Source organism: Sebastes fasciatus, chromosome 9 (genome assembly GCF_043250625.1).
Source record: "Sebastes fasciatus isolate fSebFas1 chromosome 9, fSebFas1.pri, whole genome shotgun sequence".
NCBI classification, from domain to species: domain Eukaryota; kingdom Metazoa; phylum Chordata; class Actinopteri; order Perciformes; family Sebastidae; genus Sebastes; species Sebastes fasciatus.
In genome coordinates this window covers 11,350,055-11,371,260 of record NC_133803.1, presented here as the reverse complement: position 1 = coordinate 11,371,260, position 21,206 = coordinate 11,350,055, and the positions used below count along the sequence as shown (strand labels likewise).

The window sequence follows — 21,206 nt, the reverse complement described above, 5'->3', positions numbered from 1 at the left end:
CTGGACAGCTTAATGTGTACAATGCTCACTGATAATTACAAACCCAAAATACTACGTGACTGCTTACAATATTTACTTCATCAGCCAACTTATGTGATGCAACTGAATTACGAGGAAGAACGATTGTAACAGATGCAATTGCATATGTTACACAATTGGGAAGTAGAGTTCTGTACAGAAGTGTGTTGGTGTCTTGCTCCGTGTTGTTTTGTCGGACTGCTCGCTCTCTGAGATGGCTGTTCATCTCAACTTTCTTCTCATTCTCACTGGACTCACAGGTCAGTAACGGGTCCTTTTAAAATGGTTTAGCCTATTATGTTTCTTTGTGTTCTTCATGTCAGATGATGATACAGTTAGGCAGGAAGTTGTGCTACATAATCCTTTATAATAACCTACCAGTGTTTTATTTCATAAATTGTGGAGACAACTATAATTTAATATGCAAAACTGTTAATATGAATCGCTCCAACATGAAGGTCATAGGAAGGAACAATACTGTTAGCAAGCATATCTGTTAAGATGCTGTATTTATTCTTGTTGCAGGAATTCACAGCATAACAACAGTCAGTGAAATGTCAGTGAAGGCTGGAGACTCGGTCACTATCCCATGTCTCTATGACTCACAATACACAAACCATGTGAAATACTTGTGTAAAGGATATACATGGTCCTCCTGCTCTTATGCAGTTAAAACAAACCAACAAAATTCAGGAAGGTTTTCAATCTCTGATGACAAAAAGCAAAGAATCTTCACTGTGACTATAAAAGATCTGACAGATAAAGACACTGATTACTGGTGTGCTGTGGAGATTAACGGAGGGCCAGATGTCAGAGAGTATTTTCACCTGTTGGTCACCAGAGGTAAGAGACCTTAAAGCATCTTTAAGCACATTTAAAATCCCTTATGAACAATGAGAAAGTTCTAATTGTTTGCTGCAATTTTTTTAATTACTTTGTCCCTCTAAATTAATGGGAATAAATGTAAAGGTTGTGGACAGTAATTATCCACCAGTTGTAATAAGATGTCTGAAACATCACCAGCATGTACCAAAGGCTTCTGCAATTTTCTATTGAATATTATTTGTTTTACCTAAAGGTACGCCCAGTCTCTATGTGGATCATCAGGAGATTACAGGATTTAAAGGAGGTAATATAACCATCAATTGCCACGGTAACTCTGGAGAAATTGCGTGGTGCAGGCTGGGCAGCTCCTGTGTGACGACGTCGTCTGGATTAAATAGATGGAACAAGAGTAACCATCAGTAGGAGTGTCCCCAATGTTTTCATTGTGACTATGAGTGGACTGAGGACAGAGAGCAGCGGCTGGTATTGGTGTGCTAAAGGAGACTTACAGATGCCAGTACATGTAACTGTTACTGAGCAACCTACCACTAGTAAGTTATTATAAATTATAAATATATAATTGTAAATTATTACATTTGTCAAGTGTCATTTATAAATGTTTTGATTTAATATAGAAGATATATTAGGATTCATTATTGTCATTTTACTCTAGTATTCATTGTCTTGTTTTGGATTATAGCCACTCTTACAGCAACAATCCATTTAACCACCTTATCATCAACTCCTGAGCCTGTGAATGTCACCACTGTTTTTACAGACAACTCATCTACCACAGTTCAGGGTGAACAGCACAGGTCAGAAGCCTTCACATTTGCATTCAACTATATACACTGCATTCAAGTCTTTTCATTTAATTTGATTTGCATTATGTGATTTAAGCCGCAGTGTTCCAGTGGACCTGATGCGCTTCATCATCCCTTTGAGTTTGCTGATCTTTGTTGTAATGGTGACATTGTGCATCTGGTTTGTGTTCAAAAGACACAGTAAGTCTATACTGAATTTTGATATTTCATACCAAAACGGTTTTGTTAATCCTAAATATGTTTTACCATAAATGTAGACTATTGTGCATTATTGTCATTGAGCACTGATGGTCACTAATTGTTTTTTTCATTGCTTCACTTTTAGAGCGGACCAAAGCAGAATCATCTGCCTCAACAACGGTACAGTAAGATATGCTGATTCATTTTCCGTTACATTTCTCTTACAAAGAAAGAGACGCACTATCGTGGCCATTTGCTTAATTTAACACTGCCGTGATACCGAGCGAAATAAAGACTACACATTTCAGAGACTATACTGTGTTGTCCATTTGCAGCTGCAGGACTACCATGTATCACTGCAGCTGAACATCTAATAGTTATATTACACAAAATGCATCTTGATAATATCATTCTTGTGCATCTTTTAATAGGAGAATAGAGAAAGCATTGACAGATAGAAACTTAACTGAGCACATATGTGATGACAAATACAGTAATAGGTTTAATGAATAAATCAATCATGGTTATTGGTTGCCATTCATGTTCTGTCCTCTGCTCCTTCAACACAGGTTCAAGATGAAGTAACATACAGTACTGTTAAGAAAAAGAGAAGAACTTCAGCCCCGGTAAGTGACTGTATGAATATTATTGGGGTTGAACCTTATGTTTGTTTTCTTTTTTAAAGAGGCAGTAGGCAGTATATTTTTGGCATCACTGGGCAAAACTTCCATAATAACCTTTCAGCATATTGTAATTCAGGTGTTCTGAAAGAAAACTAGACTTCTGCACCTCCTCTTGGCTCTGTTTTTAAAACAAATCTAGCTTGTGACGTGAGACTTTGGCCAATCATAGGTCATTTCAGACAGAGCGTTCCTATTGGCTGTGCTCCGGCTGGTGGGCGGTGCTTGATATTTCCCCAACTGATCTCAACATGGCTGCCGGGTCACAAACTTTCTCAATAGGCATTACAGTAAAAGAGTGTGCCTGTGCCTAGTTTGACCGTTTGATCGCAGTTTGTGAGTGATCGACAGGCGGCAGCTGGACGGCAGACTCCAAATCAGCTCTGAATGGTTGTTTTCCTCCAGTCTGTGACATCTTGCAGCAAAAATTTGAGTTTCAGAGTCTTTGTTTCCTGAATTCTGGTGACTTTAAAACAATGAAAATAACAAAATAATAAGTACACTGCGACAGCATTTTTATGTTAAACTTCTAATTTTACCTTTAAATCTCAGGAAAGAAAACTCAATAAATTGCCCCTCTTCCATAATTGATGCCATGATGCCAATGATGTGAACAGCCAGGCTTCGGCTTGTGCGGATATTAATAGCGCGGCTCTTCAGTTCACTACGGGAACGCACGCGGCTCAAATCTGCTGGCTCTGCTCCATTATGTATCACCATAATGAATCTCACAAAGAACCTGATACCGGCAGCTTGTGAGAAGCTCCGGTACGCATGAAAAAGTCACGGTACGCCAAGGAGTAAAATTAGTAAAATACTGCGTACCGGCCCACTTCGAGCACTGCTCATCTCTCATGACATGTTGAGCCAGGCAGCCCATAACTGCTTACCGCAAACTTTGCACTCCCTCCCTCATCTCCCTCCCTCTTCTCCCCACTGTGGCCACCCGGCACAGATCGATTGGGCCAGCCCAGTGACAATTAAGGAAAAAACATGGGCCGATTTTTTAGGACGCTGACTTTCGTTGACTTAACGGTCACAGGTGTCGCTGTTAACAAGCAATTTCTGATTCTTACAGTCCCTTTAAGTGAACTTATAGTACTCAGTAAAATATACTTTTCTGTATACTTTTCAGTAGAAGCCAAGTATACTGAAGTATAATTTTGTTAAATTTAGGTACAGGTAGGTAGATAAAAAGTAATCTGAAAGCATACACTCTTATTTTGAGTTTAAAAGAAGTATACTAATAGCATACTTGAATAAACTTCATTTTTGAAAGAGATAGTAAGCATTGACAGATAAAATCTTAACTGAGCACATATGTGATCAGTAGGTTTAATAAATAAATCAATTATGGTTATTGGTTGCCATTCATGTTCTGTCCTCTGCTCCTTCAACACAGGCTCAAGAGGAAGTAACATACAGTACTGTTAAGAAAAAGAAAAGAACTTCAGCCCCGGTAAGTGACTGTATGAATATTATTGGCTGAACCTTATGTTTCTTTTCTTTTTTTTTTAAGTAAGACCCACCTCAGAATTATTAATATTTTCTTTGGACTATTATATAGAATAAGGTTTTAGTAAACTCTAATTCCTCTCATGTGTTCACCTTAAAAAGGAAGTATTTTCATGAAATGGTTCATGATTACTATTTTAACAAAGGTGGTCATGTTGATGTAATCTAATCAGATCTAGTCTAATAAAATGGTGATAGCCTTTATATAAATAACATTTGGTTTGCTCCTTCATCAGGCTGAAGAGGAAGTAACATACAACAATGTTACGCAAATGAGAAAAACGTCAGTTAAGGTAGCCGTAAACCATTAAACCACAACCTGTATTACACAACATAAGCACACGAAAAGACACACTCAAATAGCATTTATTATTTCATCATACACATTTGTATTTGAATGAAGCAAAAAACTGAAAAAAGGTTTAACTGTTCAATCGATCTGTTTCACATCTGTCTCTTCTTTCTTACCCAGAGGTCAGAAGCTAAGAGTGATGTGGACGTGACGTACAGCTCTGTGGTTACTGTCGAACTACAATCTGTGCAACCGGTAAATTTTAACAGCCCAGTCTCACCACTGTTGCTCACATACATGGTGTAACTTTTCTCTCAAATTTTTTTGCCACACTGCTAGTGTGGCAGTTGACTCTTAGTCTGCTTTATCTTTGATCTTTCTTACTAATTGTCATTTTTTCTTCTGTTCTGCAACAGGTTGAAGCAAAAGATGAGGATGTAACATATAGCAGGTTGGCCCAGAACCAGCAAAACCTGTAAATGTTACCCCTAACCCTACATCTTATCTGCCTGTCTATCACTGGACTCTTTTCTTAGATGATAGTGTTGCAATGTGTTGCCATCTGTTCTTTGGTTTTGCAACAACTTCTTACTTCTTTTTAATTTTGAGGGTTTACACCTTCTCCTTTTTTTATTCTCCTCTGCATAGCTGCAAAATGTTTCACACAAGTGCTGAACTGGTCCTGGTTTCCCAAAAGCATCTTAAAGCTAAGATGTTTGCAATATCCATCTTACGACCCTTCTTAAGCTGAAGAAGTGTTTCCCAAAAGCTTTGAGTAGCTTTGAGAGTTTGCCAGATAAGTAATACATTTGCATAACGGCTAGCTTGGCATGCCCTCAAACAAAGCTAGTTATAAGCCATCCATCCTCTGTATGGTCTATATCTGTAGTTTGTGGCTGTAAAGTTTCATGAGGCTGTGATTATCCTAGAGGTCACCACAGGTCATTTTATAACGTGAGGTCAAGTTTCAAAAAAAGGTCTCACTACAATGAAATGGCTACTGTGGGGACTAACATCATCACACATGAATACAATTGGGCCAATGTTACCATTAATTATCTAATCATTTTTATCAGTGATCACCAGTGTCTCCAGCGTTCCCATAAGGAGTTTGCCAGATATTATGGAGACTGTCCACTCACCAGATAATGGAAGGCTGGACAGCTTAATGTGTACAATGCTCACTGATAATTACAAACCCCAAATACTACGTGACTGCTTACAATATGTACTTCATCAGCCAACTTATGTGATGCAACTGACTTACGAGGAAGAATGATTGTAACAGATGCAATTTCATATCGAATAAGATTGAGAAGTAGAGTTCTGTACAGAAGTGTGTCGGTGCCTTGCTCCGTGTTGTTTTGTCGGACTGCTCGCTCACTGAGATGGCTGTTCATCTCAACTTTCTTCTCATTCTCACTGGACTCACAGGTCAGTAACGGGTCCTTTTAAAATGGTTTAGCCTATTATGTTTCTTTGTGTTCCTCTTGTCAGATGATGATACAGTTAGGCAGGAAGTTGTGCTAAATAATCCTTTATAATAACCTACCAGTGTTTTATTTCATAAATTGTGGAGACAACTATAATTTAATATGCACAACTGTTAATATGAATCGCTCCAACATGAAGGTCATAGGAAGGAACAATACTGTTAGCAAGCATATCTGTCAAAATGCTGTATTTGTTCTTGTTGCAGGAATTCACAGCATAACAACAGTCAGTAAAATGTCAGTGAAGGCTGGAGACTCGGTCACTATCCCATGTCTCTATGACTCAAAATACACAAACCATGTGAAATACTTGTGGAAAGGATCTACATGGTCCTCCTGCTCTTATGCAGTTAAAACAAACCAACAAAATTCAGAAAAGTTTTCAATCTCTGATGACAAAAAGCAAAGAATCTTCACTGTGACTATAAAAGATCTGACGGATGAGGACACTGATTACTGGTGTGCTGTGGAGATTGATGGAGGGCTAGATGTCGTAGAGTATTTTCACCTGTCAGTCAACAGAGGTAAGAGACCTTAAAGCATCTTTAAGCACATTTCAAATCCTTTGTGAACACTAAGGAGATTCTCATTGTTTGATGCAATTTGTAATTACTTCATCACTAAAATTAATGAGAATAAATGTAAAGATTGAGGACAGTAATTAAGACGTCTGAAACATCACCAGCATGTACCAAAGGTTTCTGCAATTTTCTATTGAATATTATTTGTTTTACCTAAAGGTACGCCCGGTCTCTATGTGGATCATCAGGAGATTACAGGATTTAAAGGAGATAGTATAACCATCAATTGCCACGGTAACTCTGGAGAAATTGCGTGGTGCAGGCTGGGCAGCTCCTGTGTGACGATGTCGTCTGGACCAATAGATGGAACAAGAGTGACCACCAATGCAAGTGTCCCCAATGTTTTCACTGTGACTATGAGTGGACTGAGGACAGAGAGCAGCGGCTGGTATTGGTGTGCTAAAGGAGACTTACAGATGCCAGTACATGTAACTGTTAATGAGCAACCTACCACTAGTAAGTACTATAAGTAATTTTCATTTATAATTATTTGTCAAGTACAACAATCTATGTGTTGATTTAATACAGAAGTGATATTAGCATTGAGTATAGTCATATTACAGTGGTAATCATGGTGCTATTTTGAATTTTACACAGATACAGCAACAGGTTTAACCCCTGTGTCACCCACTCTTGAACCTGTGAATCTCACCCCTGTCTTTACATCCACAGCTCCCACATCTCAGGATGGACACCCAAGGTCAGCAGCCTTTGCATTAACATACAGTATTTAGAGAAATGTGGACATTTTGTGATCCAGAAAACAGTCCTTGTAATAATCTGTACATGTGTTTTTACTGACATTAGAAGATAAGTTCTACTGTTAGACTAAATAACTTTTTAACTGCAGTATGTGACCAGGATGATGAATATATTTTAGACTACTGTTTAAATAAGACTGTTCTGTTTATTTATTTATTGTTAATTCATTTGTATTCAAATTTCCTGCTGCAGTCCTTCTGATCACCTAAAGATTTTCGGCATCCGTCTGAGCGTGTTGGTCCTCGTTGTCATGGTGACCTTGTTCATCTGTTTTATGATCAAAAGACACAGTAAGTATATGGTGAACTGATAAAACCAATTTGTGTTATAAATTTCTGTTTATTCTACAATATTTTGTTTGAATTGAGGACTAGTTTGCATTACTGTCATCGAGCATTAAGAGTCCGTAACTGGTGTTTTTTTTCTGTCTCTCCTTTAGTGCAGACCAGAGCAGAATCATCAGACACAACAACGGTACAATATGTGGATTAATTTCCAGATTTATATTTTCACAGAGCAAACTGCATTACACTGTAGAGATGATTTCATTGTAATGTGTTTATGTTTACTACAGTTCTATACTGTTGTATGTCTTTGATCACAAAGCTATAATATAGTATTGTAAAGTATTGTTGATGTAATCTAATGTAATGCCATCTAGTAAACTTCTGTAATCTTACTGTAAATTGGATGTTTTTCTCCTTCAACACAGGTTGAAGAGGTAGTAAGTTACGTAAGAAGAACTTCAGGCGAGGTAACCCTTAACCATTAAAACCATAACTCATATTACACAATATAAGTACACTTAAACACACATGAGTACACTTTTTATCATTTTTATTTTACAAACCACACCAGTAATTAAATGAAACAAATTTGAAATTCATCAAAAATTGAAACTTTCATATCTCTCTCTCTCTCCTTCTTTACCCAGAGGTCTGATGCAGAGAGTGATGTGGATGGAATATAAAGGCTGAATATTAAGATAACCAAATCCTGTCTGACTCTTCTCACGTACTGTAGTTCAGTATTTTTTGCCGATCATTTTGTTCTCACCAAGTCAAAATGTTGCCCTTTAATTGAGTCTCTTATAAACTTGCATCATGTTTGCTCTTTGCATTGCATAGTTTCTTTGCCATTCCTTCCTCATTTTCATTTTTCTTTTGTTCTCCAACTGGTTGAAAAGACGTCTCAGCAGCAAGTTGTTCGTTGTTGTTTTTTTCACCCTTGCCATGCATTTGTATCCACCTCTGCATAGCGGCAAAACATTGCAAAGAATGTTGTATTGTATATTGGGTTTAATGCGCTTAATTTATTAGGTATAAATTTGCAATAATATAATCCTCATTTCTATTTTCAGGCTGTTAATACACTCTCAATGTATACTAGCCATGTGTTTTAAATCATTTTTTTTATGTATATGCTGTTTTCATTCCTTTAAAAGTGAATGCACATTTAATTTTATGTTTAGAGAAGTCATTATGTCAAATGTAACTGAATAAAGACAAACAACTTGCAGTGCACAGAGGAGTACAAAATAATTAGGGCTGTCAATGTTCAAAATTATTTTAATGCCACTAATTTCTTTAACGCATTAACGCAACTTGTAATTTTTAGGTTGTAGCGGGCTCATTTTTAAAGCTAGAGTGAAGATATCATCATATAAAACTAGAAAAACCTAATGAATCCATTGTTACCTACCATGTAGCTTGTTGAGAAGGAGGCTAAATATCTCTCACGACTTATGTTAAATTTGGTTGAGGAAAAACTGTTATGGCCATTTTCAAAGGGGTCCCTTGACCTCTGACCTCAAGATATGTGAATGTAAATGGGTTCTATAGGTACCCACGAGTCTCCCCTTTACAGACATGCCCACTTTATGATAATCACATGCAGTTTGGGGCAAGTTCTAGTCAAGTCAGCACTCTGACACACTGACAGCTGTTGTTGTCTGTTGGGCTTCAGTTTGCCATGTTATGATTTGAGCATATTTTTAAGTTTTAGTACATGCATTTGCATAAAGCAGCTCTCTATATGTTGATAAGAGTATTAAATCCTTTACAAATCTCCCTTTAAGGTACATTTTGAACAGTAAAAAAATGTGTGATTAATTTGTGATTAACTATGGACCATCGTGCGAAATATTTTAATCGACTGACAGCCCTAAAATAGTATAATTTCATAAGCTTTGTGGAACTGCAAACATTTAGAACTTAAAGAGCAACATGTAATGTGGTTTTATCAGTGCATTGTAGAGTTATGGAAGTGAGAGCGATGCTGTTAAAATCTTCATTTTATAACTACAGAGGATAGACTCTGTTGCTAGTACTAGTACTACTGTGACTACCTGCAGCACTGGAATGATTTTACTGTGCCACAGGTGAAAGACTTCAAAGTGAAACCAACATAGTGATAATTAAGATTCGAAAAAGTGTACATATCCACATTTACACTCTCACCTTGGTAACATGAAACTTATCCTGTTATTCAGACATTTTCATAGCAAGTCTTTTATATCTATACTAAAATGGGTATATATTTGATTTTCTGTGATTTGTGACAAGTGTCATCAATAAAAACAATTTGCTTCATGACTATTATACTGTGCCTTCTATCAACATTAGAATATCCTGCAGCTAATAAGATGGTTCACTCACAATACAACACCAGCAATGCTCATAGTGTATCTGTACACCATCTCAAAATATTCTCCTTGTATTCTTTTTAATCACCTCATAAACTTACAGCCAGCCATTTAAAACAATTCACGAGAGCTCACTTGCGACCCAGCAGCTCCACCTGCCTGGTGGCCAAGCTGCCGCTACCAAGATTGTCCTGTTGAATAATAACACAACTCTTGATCCTCACATGAAAAAGGGGTGATCTTAGTGAACTAAACATTAAGACTATACAATTACTGATGTAAAATATGATCTTTTTTGCAAGAATTTGACAAGAGAAAATCTTTCATTTTTGTTACTTTCACAGTTTTGTTTTATTGTTCTTTCTTTTAAAGACCCAATGCACTTCATCTTTCGCGGGCATTTACAACAATATTAAAGTTGGTTGATGTTAAAATGGCATGTCTGATCGATAAACACAAATTAGCACCTCACACCTGAAGTTTAAATACAAAATCAATTAACTGATTTTCAGTTTTGAGTAATATTATTTAAATACCAATCACTTCCTATTTGTTGTCTTTCATTTGTCTCACCAACATTACTGCCAGTGCTGCAACTAGCCGTGAATGCACTGTACAACCTGATGATAAAACCCACTGGACGTGTTCAGACAGCGCTATATTGCCACCGTCAGTGTGTTTGAAGATCACTACAGAACTTCCAGGTGAGTTTTGCCCTTATTTGCATTATTTTTTTTAAATTTTTGGGCATTTTCAAACCCTCCATTTTTTACGTTGCTGGTCAGTTCCTTGTCAGTTTCCTATTTCACAGTAACATGAATAATGGCTGAATTCCATTTAGCTGCCTCAGTTTCAGTGTCGTGGTATTGTGCATGCTGATTCACTGTCACACTGTCATGGCTTCCTGGGACACTTGAATAGAACGGAGCCATCGTTAATGTTAATAATGACACCTGTGCTTTCTAACTCAAAATGTTTAATGTGAAAAAGGACTATAGCTGTGTTCCAAATCACAAGTTTTATTTTTACTTTTAGTATATACTGCAGCTGCCCTTACAAAGTACATACTGTTGCATGCAGTACTGTATGCATACAACTTGGCCATACAGCTTTGTCATAACATTGCACCTTGTACTTTGACCTTCTTGCTCATATATTCGCTGCGCAGAGGATTGTGGGTCAGAATAGCCATAAAAGCATGATAGCTTGCATACGGCAATATGCGACCGGATGCAGTAGGACATCCTGGTATTTTTGGCATACTGCATTTGACATACTATGTGTAACCCAGGTCGCAAAGAGTTAACACACAGAGGTGCCTTAGCCAATCAGAGCGCAGGTTTACCGCACCCCAGGCAGGCTAGACAGTATACGCTGCTCAAACGCTAGAGGACACTGTGAGGAGAGGAGCTGCTGCTGAACGGTAAAAATATAGCTCAGATAAAGTTGTAAACACAATATAACGTTGTCAAATCATGATGGTAACAGTCTGTACTCTGTTATAAGCTCATAGATGTGTGTGTGAGAGAGGCCCTGCTCACTGAAAGCTGCTGAGCGACACAGAGAAACTCACGCTGTAATAAATAAGTGCTGCGTCACGATGTGCTGAGCTAACAAGTTCAAGTGAAAAGGCCCAGAGTTAACAGACTTAGCATTAAGCTATGAACAGTGCATTTAGCTAAATGTTGTAGAGCTCAACTGAATTAAAGCTGCACTGGGAAGAATATAAAATGTGACATAAAGAGTGTTTAATTGCTCAATGTTTTCTCTGGCTAGTAAAGCCACAGAACTGTTTAATACTGAAGCAACATGAGTTATGGTTTGTCAGGTATTTTATTTCATGGTATAGTGTATTTGATTTAAATAAAAAGACACATATAAGAAGGAAATAGTAATGTGTCAGGTTTACACTGTATAATTTATAATTCATGTAATATTATGTGTTTTAATTTAAAAAGTATGTTAAGTTAAGATAGTCTCATTTTACCACAGTTTCATTTGTAATTCATGCACTGTGAAGGTTATTTAAAATATGTTGATTGTAAAATCTACGTTATATGAATATGTGTTGTTGAAGTTAAAGGAATTATTAATTCCTGATGAATCAGAAATGCAATTGATTCATGAACAATTCTGGCCATGTCAATAACTGCAGGTCAGGTTGTTTGGAGAGATTCAAAGTTGATGGCGAGCTAACCCAGACGAGACATCTAGACCCTGGATTGAAGATCCCAGAGCCAAGAATTGTCAACCTTGCCCCTCTTCTGCCACGGCGGTAGGGTAAACATCACAACCTGTACATGGCTACACCACCCTTTACACTCAACTCCCAGCATCCCGTGCACAACCTCAAACCCCAGACTCTGACTTAACCCCTTTTTTGACTTGACTTGGAAAACATTTACCCTCTTCGTGCTCCCTGAAACACATTCCCTGTGCCGGTGAAAGGACTGAGTGTTAACCATCACACTGGTTAAAGTGAATGGACTGAATATTCATATTATTGATATGGTGTATTGTGGTGCCTTGGTAACAATGTCTATTACTGGAATAGTTAATATTGAATAATTGTAAGGTTGAAACGAGTTGAGAAGTGATAATATTGAACCGGGTTATTGTTTTAATATTGTTACTCATTGAATGTTGGATCCAAATATTGAGAATTGAGATTTTGAGTTATTGATATTAGGGTGCACCCAGTTAGAAAAAATAGTTGGTAACAACTCAGTGGTTGAAACCCTGAGTGCGACAAAAGAAATATTTCATTGCTGAGTTGAAACTGAAGCATCTTTGTGCAATTTATCTGTATACTGAACTCATGGGTATTCATTTTATTTTGTTTGTTATTTTCTAAAATACAAGGTACCAGTTATTAGCTTTTTGTCTACTGTGGTCATTTGATATTGCAAATAACTTTTCTGCCTCCTGTTCGAGTTTGGTATCTTCTGATTCTAGTCCGGTATAATTATAGTGATAGGAGCTGTGTGCTACATATGTATTGGGGCATACTAAATCTTTTTCTGGCACACTAAATAGTATGGTGGTATAGGTATACGTATTGGTATGCACATGTTTCAAATTCATCCATTATAGGGCTCACAAACTGGGAGTGATACTGATGTGCGCTCAGCTACCATTGCTCATAATGAACATGTAGCACCCCAGGAAAAAGTAAACCAGATTGCAAAATGGACTCTAAAGATGAAGAAGTTGGGTGGGGATTTTATTTGCAAGATGTGTTGAGTCAGAGGAAGTGTCTTTTACCCAATCACATCTTCAAATGTGATGTGCCATAGGTGAAGGGCTTTTTGGTTCATTAGGATGTGCGTCACTAAACGAAGCCTCTGTTGCTGCGTTGGCCTTCTTCGTCAGTTTGGTAAACGGAGACTGTTGTCTTTTACGCATTGTTTTCTGCAGCTTCTTTACCTTCTCTGTTCGTAGACTTCTACCAGATGGAAAGTCCCATGATAAAATGCTGTGAACTTTGGTGAAGTGGCGCTCGACGTTACATCTTTTACCCACTGACACGCTTGCACCGCAAATGAGACACACATTTGTCATTACCCGTTCCTCATTAAAATAGTATATTTTTTGCTTTTTATTAGCCTGGCTATTTTCTGCGGTCATTGTCAAATCTGGTGTACGCTTGCTGGTCTGCTAGCATCGCCTAATGTTACTGCGTCGCTGATGTCATGATATTGGAAAGCAGTGCAACTTGTTTAATTGTCGGCCGATTGGCAAATAATCATTTCGTGTCAGAAGGGGGCGCAATGTCTAAGAATTTGATTGGATAGAAACTTAAACCGGTTTACAATGTGACTTTGTGTTATAAAATGTATGTCCATATTCTTTTAACCTTTAGTGAGCCACTCAGACACAATTAGCGAGCTACCGGTAGCGAGCGATCTACTTGTTGGAGACCCCTGTGGAGAATGTCCACTCACCAGATAATGGAAGGCTGGACAGATTAATGTGTACAATGCTCACTAATAATTACAAACCCCAAATACCACCTGACTGCTTACAATATTTACTTCATCAGCCAGCTTATGTGATGCAACTGACTTAAGAGGAAGAACGATTGTAACAGATGCATTTGCATATTGAATAACTGGGAAGTAGAATTCTGTACAGAAGTGTGTCGGTGTCTTGCTCTGTGTTGTTTTTTCGGACTGCTCGCTCACTGAGATGGCTGTTCATCTCAACTTTCTTCTCATTCTCACTGGACTCACAGGTCAGTAACGGGTCCTTTTAAAATGGTTTAGCCTATTATCTTTCTTTGTGTTCTTCATGTCAGATGATGATACAGTTAGGCAGGAAGTTGTGCTACATAATCCTTTATAATAACCTACCAGTGTTTTATTTCATAAATTGTGGAGACAACTATAATTTAATATGCACAACTGTTAATATGAATCGCTCCAACATGAAGGTCATAGGAAGGAACAATACTGTTAGCAAGCATATCTGTTTAAATGCTGTATTTGTTCTTGTTGCAGGAATTCACAGCATAACAACAGTCAGTAAAATGTCAGTGAAAGCTGGAGACTCGGTCACTATCCCATGTCTCTATGACTCACAATACACAAACCATGTGAAATACTTGTGTAAAGGATCTACATGGTCCTCCTGCTCTTATGCAGTTAAAACAAACCAACAAAATTCAGGAAAGTTTTCAATCTCTGATGACAAAAGTCAAAGAATCTTCACTGTGACTATAAAAGATCTGACGGTTGAGGACACTGATAATTACTGGTGTGCTGTGGAGATTAATAGAGGGACAGATGTCAGAGAGTATTTTCAGCTGTTGGTCACCAGAGGTAAGAGATCTTAAACATCTTTAAGCACATTTCAAATCCTTTGTGACATGTTAAAGCTTAAGTAGGCGAGATTGGAGTAAATAAAATGTATGATTAAAAAAGGTTATTTTTATAAAATGGTCACTATATCCTGACAGTAGTACATGAACAGGTAACCTGAAGAAAAAAACATGTGCCTCTGTGTCCTCCGGTGCTCCTAACGGCATTTTCAAGATTTCACAGACCGGAGGAAAACAAACAGTCAGAGCTGACCGGGGATCTGCTATACAGCAACCGTCTATGAGTGCCGGCTGTCAATCAATCGCGAACTCCGACCAAACGGTCAAACTAGGAGGCACTAGGGGTGGATCGGTTCACAAAATTCACGGTTCGTTACATATCACGGTTTTGGGGTCACGGTTGTCGGTTTGGTACATTTATGTTACAGCGAGGAGGGCATGATCTAATTTCAACAAGCTTTTCATTTATTTCGCAAATATAAGTTAACAAATGTTTGCCTTAACCAAAGAATGGCTTACATAAGGAACATAAACACTTCTTCACTGGCACATCTTAATTGAAAGAATAGGTCTTCTACAGTAATTAGTACAAACAAAAAATGCAGCTTCGTTATTTTCATATAAATATGATGTAATTATAGACTAAGGCCATCAACATAAATTGAAGCATAAGCTCAACCAGAACTACAGTATACTTAAAAAAGAAAAAAGAACAGTTTAACATATATCTCAATTCCTGATTTTCAGCTCTTAATTGAAAGATCAGTTTTTCCACTCAAAAAGTGCAGTATTTGGAGGAATACGGTTGGACTTCTGTGCCACTGTGTAATTTAAAAGTAATTAATAAATATAAAACACATTACAGGGATTGTGCGGTTGCCCCTCTCTTCCCATCTGTCACTGGTTGTGTCAGTGCATCAGAGAGATGCTCACTGTGTTACTCTCATGAAGGCAGAACGTCTGCAAAACATAAATTTGTATCTCCCACTCTGAAGTGATGTGGTGGGCAGTCACAGTTAAGTCATTTTCAGTAGCCCTGGATGTCCATCCGTCTGTAGCTACATGGTCTGTGTTGGACAATTCTGGTCTTAATTTTTGCGACGAAGACTGATTATTTTCTCACAAGTACTTTGTCAGTCTAAAGTAATGAGAGTAAATATGAAGTCAGAAGGAATCATTTCTCTACCAGATGTAGATGCAAAAAATCTTTAAAGCTTCACCCATATCTACCATTTATGAAGCTACCCACAATTTTCTATTATATTTTCACTTAAGATACGCCTCGTCTCTATGTGGATCATCAGGAGATTACAGGATTTAATGGAGGAGAAGTAACCATCAACTGTCAGCACAGGAACCGTGGAGAAATTGCATGGTGCAGGCTGGGCAGCTCCTGTGTGACGACATCGTCTAGATCAATAGATGGAACAAGAGTAACCATCAGTAGGAGTGTCCCCAATGTTTACACTGTGACTATGAGTGGACTGAGGACAGAGAGCAGCGGCTGGTATTGGTGTGCTAAAGGAGACTTACAGATGCCAGTACATGTAACTGTTACTGAGCAACCTGCCACTAGTAAGTACTATAAGTAATTTGCATTCATAAGTATTTGTCAAGTACAACAATCTATGTGTTGATTTAATACAGATGTGATATTAGCATTGAGTATTGTTGTATTACAGTGGTAATCATGGTGCTATTTTGAATTATTTACAGTTACAGCAACAGGTTTAACCCCTGTGTCACCCACTCTTGAACCTGTGAATCTCACCCCTGCACCCACAGCTCAGGATGGACACCGGAGGTCAGCAGCCTTTGCATTAACATACAGTATTTAGAGAAATGTGGCCATTTTGTGATCCAGAAAACAGTCCTTGTAAGAATCTGTACATGTGTTTTTACTGACATTAGAAAATAAGTTCTACTGAAAGACTAAATAACTTTTTAACTGCAGTATGTGACCAGGATGATGAATATATTTTAGACTACTGTTTAAATAAGACTGTTCTGTTTATTTATTTATTGTTAATTCATTTGCATTCAAATTTCCTGCTGCAGTCTTTCTGATCACCTAAAGATTTTCGGCATCCGTCTGAGCGTGTTGGTCCTCGTTGTCATGGTGACCTTGTTCATCTGTTTTATGATCAAAAGACACAGTAAGTATATGGTGAACTGATAAAAACAATTTTTGTTATAAACTTCTGGTTATTCTACAATATTTTGTTTGAATTGAAGACTAGTTTGCATTACTGTCATCGAGCATTAAGAGTCCGTAACTGGTGTTTTTTATCTGTCTCTCCTTTAGTGCAGACCAGAGTAGAATCATCAGACACAACAACGGTAAAATATGTAGATTAATATATATTTTCACAGAGCAAACTGAACTACACTGTAGAGATGATTTCATTGTAATGTGTTTATGTTTACTACAGTTCCATACTGTACATTTAATGTTGTTAGGAAGATACAATAACCACAATCAGAACTCAACAAAACATGTCTTTGATCACAAAGCTATAATATAGTATTGTAAAGTATTGTTGATGTAATCTAATGTAATAACATCTAGTAAACTTCTGTAATCTTACTGTAAATTGGATGTTTTTCTCCTTCAACACAGGCTGAAGAGGAAGTAAGATACGTGAGAACAACTTCAGACGAGGTAACCCTTAACCATTAAAACCATAACTCATTTTACACAATGTAAGTACACTTAAACACACATGAGTACACTTTTCATCATTTTTATTTTACAAACCACACCAGTAATTAAATTAAACAAATTTGAAATTCATCAAAAATGGAAACTTTCATATCTCTCTCTCCTTCTTTACCCAGAGGTCTGATGCAGAGAGTGATGTGGATGGAATATAAAGGCTGAATATTAAGATACCCAAACCCTGTCTGACTCTTTTCACGTAATGTAGTTCAGTATTTTCTGCTGACCATTTTGTTCTCACCAAGTCAAAATGTTGCCCTTAAATTGACTCTCTTATAAACTTGCATCATGTTTCTTTGCTATTCCTTCCTCATTTTCATTTGTCTTTTGTTCTCCAAATGGTTGAAAAGACGTCTCAGCAGCAAGTTGTTCGTTGTTGTTTTTTTCACCCTTGCCATGCATTTGTATCCACCTCTGCATAGCGGCAAAACATTGCAAAGAATGTTGTATTGTATATTGGGTTTAATGCGCTTAATTATTAGGTATAAATTCTCAATAATATAATCATCATTTCTTGGGTGTCTATACGCTCTCAATGTATACTAGCCATGTGTTTTAACTCATTTTTTTAATGTTTATGCTGTTTTCATTCCTTTAAAAGTGAATGCACATTTAATTTCATGTTTAGAGAAGTCTTGATGTCAAATGTAACTGAATAAAGATAAACAACTTGCAGTGCACAGAGGAGTACAAAATAATTAGGGCTGTCAACATTAATGCGATAATAACGCATCAACGAAAAATCATTTTAATGCCACTAATTTCTTTAACGCATTAACGCAACTTGTAATTTTTAGGTTGTAGCGGGCTCAGTTTTAAAGCTAGAGTGAAGATATCATCATATGAAACTAGAAACCTAATGAATCAATTGTTACCAACCATGTAGCTTGTCAAGAAGGAGGCTAAATATCTCTCACGACTTATGTTAAATTTTGTTGAGGAAAAACTGTCATGGCCATTTTCAAAGGGGTCACTTGACCTCTGACCTCAAGATATGTGAATGAAAATGGGTTCTATGGGTACCCACGAGTCTCCCCTTTACAGACATGCCCACTTTATGATAATCACGTGCAGTTTGGGGCAAGTCATAGTCAAGTCAGCACACTGACACACTGACAGCTGTTGTTGCCTGTTGGGCTTCAGTTTGCCATGTTATGATTTGATATTTTTAAGTTTTAGTACATGCATTTGCATAAAGCAGCATATTTGTCCACTGCCATGTTGAAAAGAGTATTAAATACTTTACAAATTTCCCTTTCAGGTACATTTTGAACAGTAAAAAAAATTGTAATTAATTTGTGATTAACTATGGACCATCGTGCGAAATATTTTAATCGATTGACAGCCCTAAAAATAATATAATTTCATTAGCTTTGTGGAACTGCAAACATTTAGAACTTAAAGAGCAACATGTAATGTGGTTTTATCAGTGCATTGTAGAGTTATGGAAAGGAGAGCGATGCTGTTAAAACCTTGATTTTATAACTATTGACGAGAGACTCTGTTGCTAGTACTAGTACTACTGTGACTACCTGCAGCACTGGAATGATTTTACTGTGCCACAGGTGAAAGACTTCAAAGTGAAACCAACATAGTGATAATTAAGATTCGAAAAAGTGTACACATCCAAATTTACACCCTCAACTTGATAACATGAACCTTATCCTGTTATTCAGACAATTTCATAGCAAGTCTATCATAGCTGTACTAAAATGGGTATGTATTTGATTTACTGTAATTTGTGACAAATGTCATCAATAAAAACAATTTGCTTCATGACTATTATAATGTGCCTTCTATCAACATTAGAAACTTAAATCTTAAAGACGACCTATTACGCTTTTGTGCTTTTTCTCCTTTCCTTTAGTGTGTTTTATAGTTTTTTGTTTATGTGAAAGGTCGGCAAAGTTACAAAGCCCAAAGTCCACACAAAAGGGAGTTCCTCTCCCCCACAGAAACACTGCTCCTGAACTGCCTGAAACGCCTTGATTGAAGTCCTGCCTTTTATTCCATAACGTGGTGATGTCACCAAGTAATGCATTTGCATAACGGCTAGCTTTGCATGCCCTCAAACAAAGCTAGTTATAAGCCATCCATCCTCTGTATGGTCTATGTCTCTAGTTTGTGGCTGTAAAGTTTCATGAGGCTGTGATTATCCTAGAGGTCACCACAGGTCATTTTATAACCTGAGGTCAAGTTTCAAAAAAAGGTCTCACTACAATGAAATGGCTACTATGGGGACTAACATCATCACACATGAATACAATTGGGCCAATGTTACCATTAATTATCTAATCATTTTTATCAGTGATCACCAGTGTCTCCAGCGTTCCCATAAGGAGTTTGCCAGATATTATGGAGACTGTCCACTCACCAGATAATGGAAGGCTGGACAGCTTAATGTGTACAATGCTCACTGATAATTACAAACCCCAAATACTACGTGACTGCTTACAATATTTACTTCATCAGCCAACTCATGTGATGCAACTGACTTACGAGGAACAACGATTGTAACAGATGCAATTGCTTATCGAATAAGATTGAGAAGTAGAGTTCTGTACAGAAGTGTGTTGGTGCCTTGCTCCGTGTTGTTTTGTCGGACTGCTCGCTCACTGAGATGGCTGTTTATCTCAACTTTCTTCTCATTCTCACTGGACTCACAGGTCAGTAACGGGTCCTTTTAAAATGGTTTAGCCTATTATGTTTCTTTGTGTTCCTCTTGTCAGATGATGATACAGTTAGGCAGGAAGTTGTGCTACATAATCCTTTATAATAACCTACCAGTGTTTTATTTCATAAATTGTGGAGACAACTATAATTTAATATGCACATCTGTTAATATGAATCGCTCCAACATGAAGGTCATAGGAAGGAACAATACTGTTAGCAAGCATATCTGTTAAGATGCTGTATTTATTCTTGTTGCAGGAATTCACAGCATAACAACAGTCAGTAAAATGTCAGTGAAGGCTGGAGATTCGGTCACTATCCCATGTCTCTATGACTCACAATACACAAACCATGTGAAATACTTGTGTAAAGGATATACATGGTCCTCCTGCTCTTATGCAGTTAAAACAAACCAACAAAATTCAGGAAAGTTTTCAATCTCTGATGACAAAAAGCAAAAAATCTTCACTGTGACTATAAAAGATCTGACGGATAAGGACACTGATTCCAGTAATCAGTGTCCTTATCTTACCTGTGCTGTGGAGATTAATGTATGGTCAGATGTCAGAGAGTACTTTCACATGTCGGTCAACAGAGGTAAGAGACCTTAAAGCACCTCTAAGCACTTTTCAAATCCTTTGTGAACACTAAAGAGGTTCTCATTGTTTGCTGCATTTTTTTAATTACTTTATCACTAAAATTAATTAGAATAAATGTAAAGATTGAGGACAGTAATTAAGACCTCTGAAACATCACCAGCATACACCAAAGGTTTCTGCAATTTTCTATTGAATATTATTTGTTTTACCTTAAGATACGCCCGGTCTCTATGTGGATCATCAGGAAATTACAGGATTTAAAGGAGATAGTATAACCATCAATTGCCACAGTAACTCTGGAGAAATTGCGTGGTGCAGGCTGGGCAGCTCCTGTGTGACGACGTCGTCTGGATCAATAGATGGAACAAGAGTGACCATCAGTATGAGTGTCCCCGATGTTTTCACTGTGACTATGAGTGGACTGAGGACAGAGAGCAGCGGCTGGTATTGGTGTGTTAGAGGAAACTTACAGATGCCAGTACATTTAACTGTTACTGAGCGACCTGCCAATAGTAAGTTATTATAAATTAAAAATATAAAATTGTAAATTATAAATATTTTGCAAGTGTCATTTATAAATGT

The 21,206-nt window shown here is 37.4% G+C and overlaps 2 protein-coding genes, 2 long non-coding RNA genes and 1 pseudogene across 4 annotated transcripts in view; all 5 read left to right on the top strand.

The window, feature by feature from the left end:
- Positions 1-8,111, top strand: part of LOC141773886 (uncharacterized) — a 48,548-nt gene extending 40,437 nt beyond the window's left edge. Inside the window, exons 2-4 of the long non-coding RNA XR_012595201.1 lie at positions 7,363-7,460; positions 7,610-7,644; positions 7,883-8,111. This is a non-coding gene — a long non-coding RNA (uncharacterized LOC141773886). The remainder of the gene's footprint in view (positions 1-7,362; positions 7,461-7,609; positions 7,645-7,882) is intronic.
- Positions 214-1,408, top strand: LOC141773543 (CMRF35-like molecule 5; annotated as a pseudogene).
- On the top strand, positions 5,807-6,881 carry LOC141773542 (polymeric immunoglobulin receptor-like). The gene is made up of 2 exons (XM_074645386.1): positions 5,807-6,351; positions 6,568-6,881. Exons 1-2 carry the CDS (start codon positions 5,946-5,948, stop codon positions 6,879-6,881), a joined length of 720 nt encoding a protein of 239 aa, XP_074501487.1. The 5' UTR covers positions 5,807-5,945.
- A 5,891-nt stretch (positions 8,112-14,002) lies between the features above and the next one.
- On the top strand, positions 14,003-21,150 carry LOC141773575 (polymeric immunoglobulin receptor-like). The gene is made up of 4 exons (XM_074645419.1): positions 14,003-14,048; positions 14,314-14,634; positions 15,909-16,208; positions 20,840-21,150. The coding sequence occupies exons 1-4, from the start codon at positions 14,003-14,005 to the stop codon at positions 21,148-21,150; spliced, it is 978 nt and encodes a 325-aa protein (XP_074501520.1).
- LOC141773887 (uncharacterized) lies at positions 16,351-17,104 on the top strand. Its single transcript, XR_012595202.1, has 3 exons — positions 16,351-16,437; positions 16,692-16,789; positions 16,939-17,104. It is a non-coding gene; the product is annotated as an uncharacterized LOC141773887 (long non-coding RNA).
- Positions 21,151-21,206: the final 56 nt, after the last annotated feature.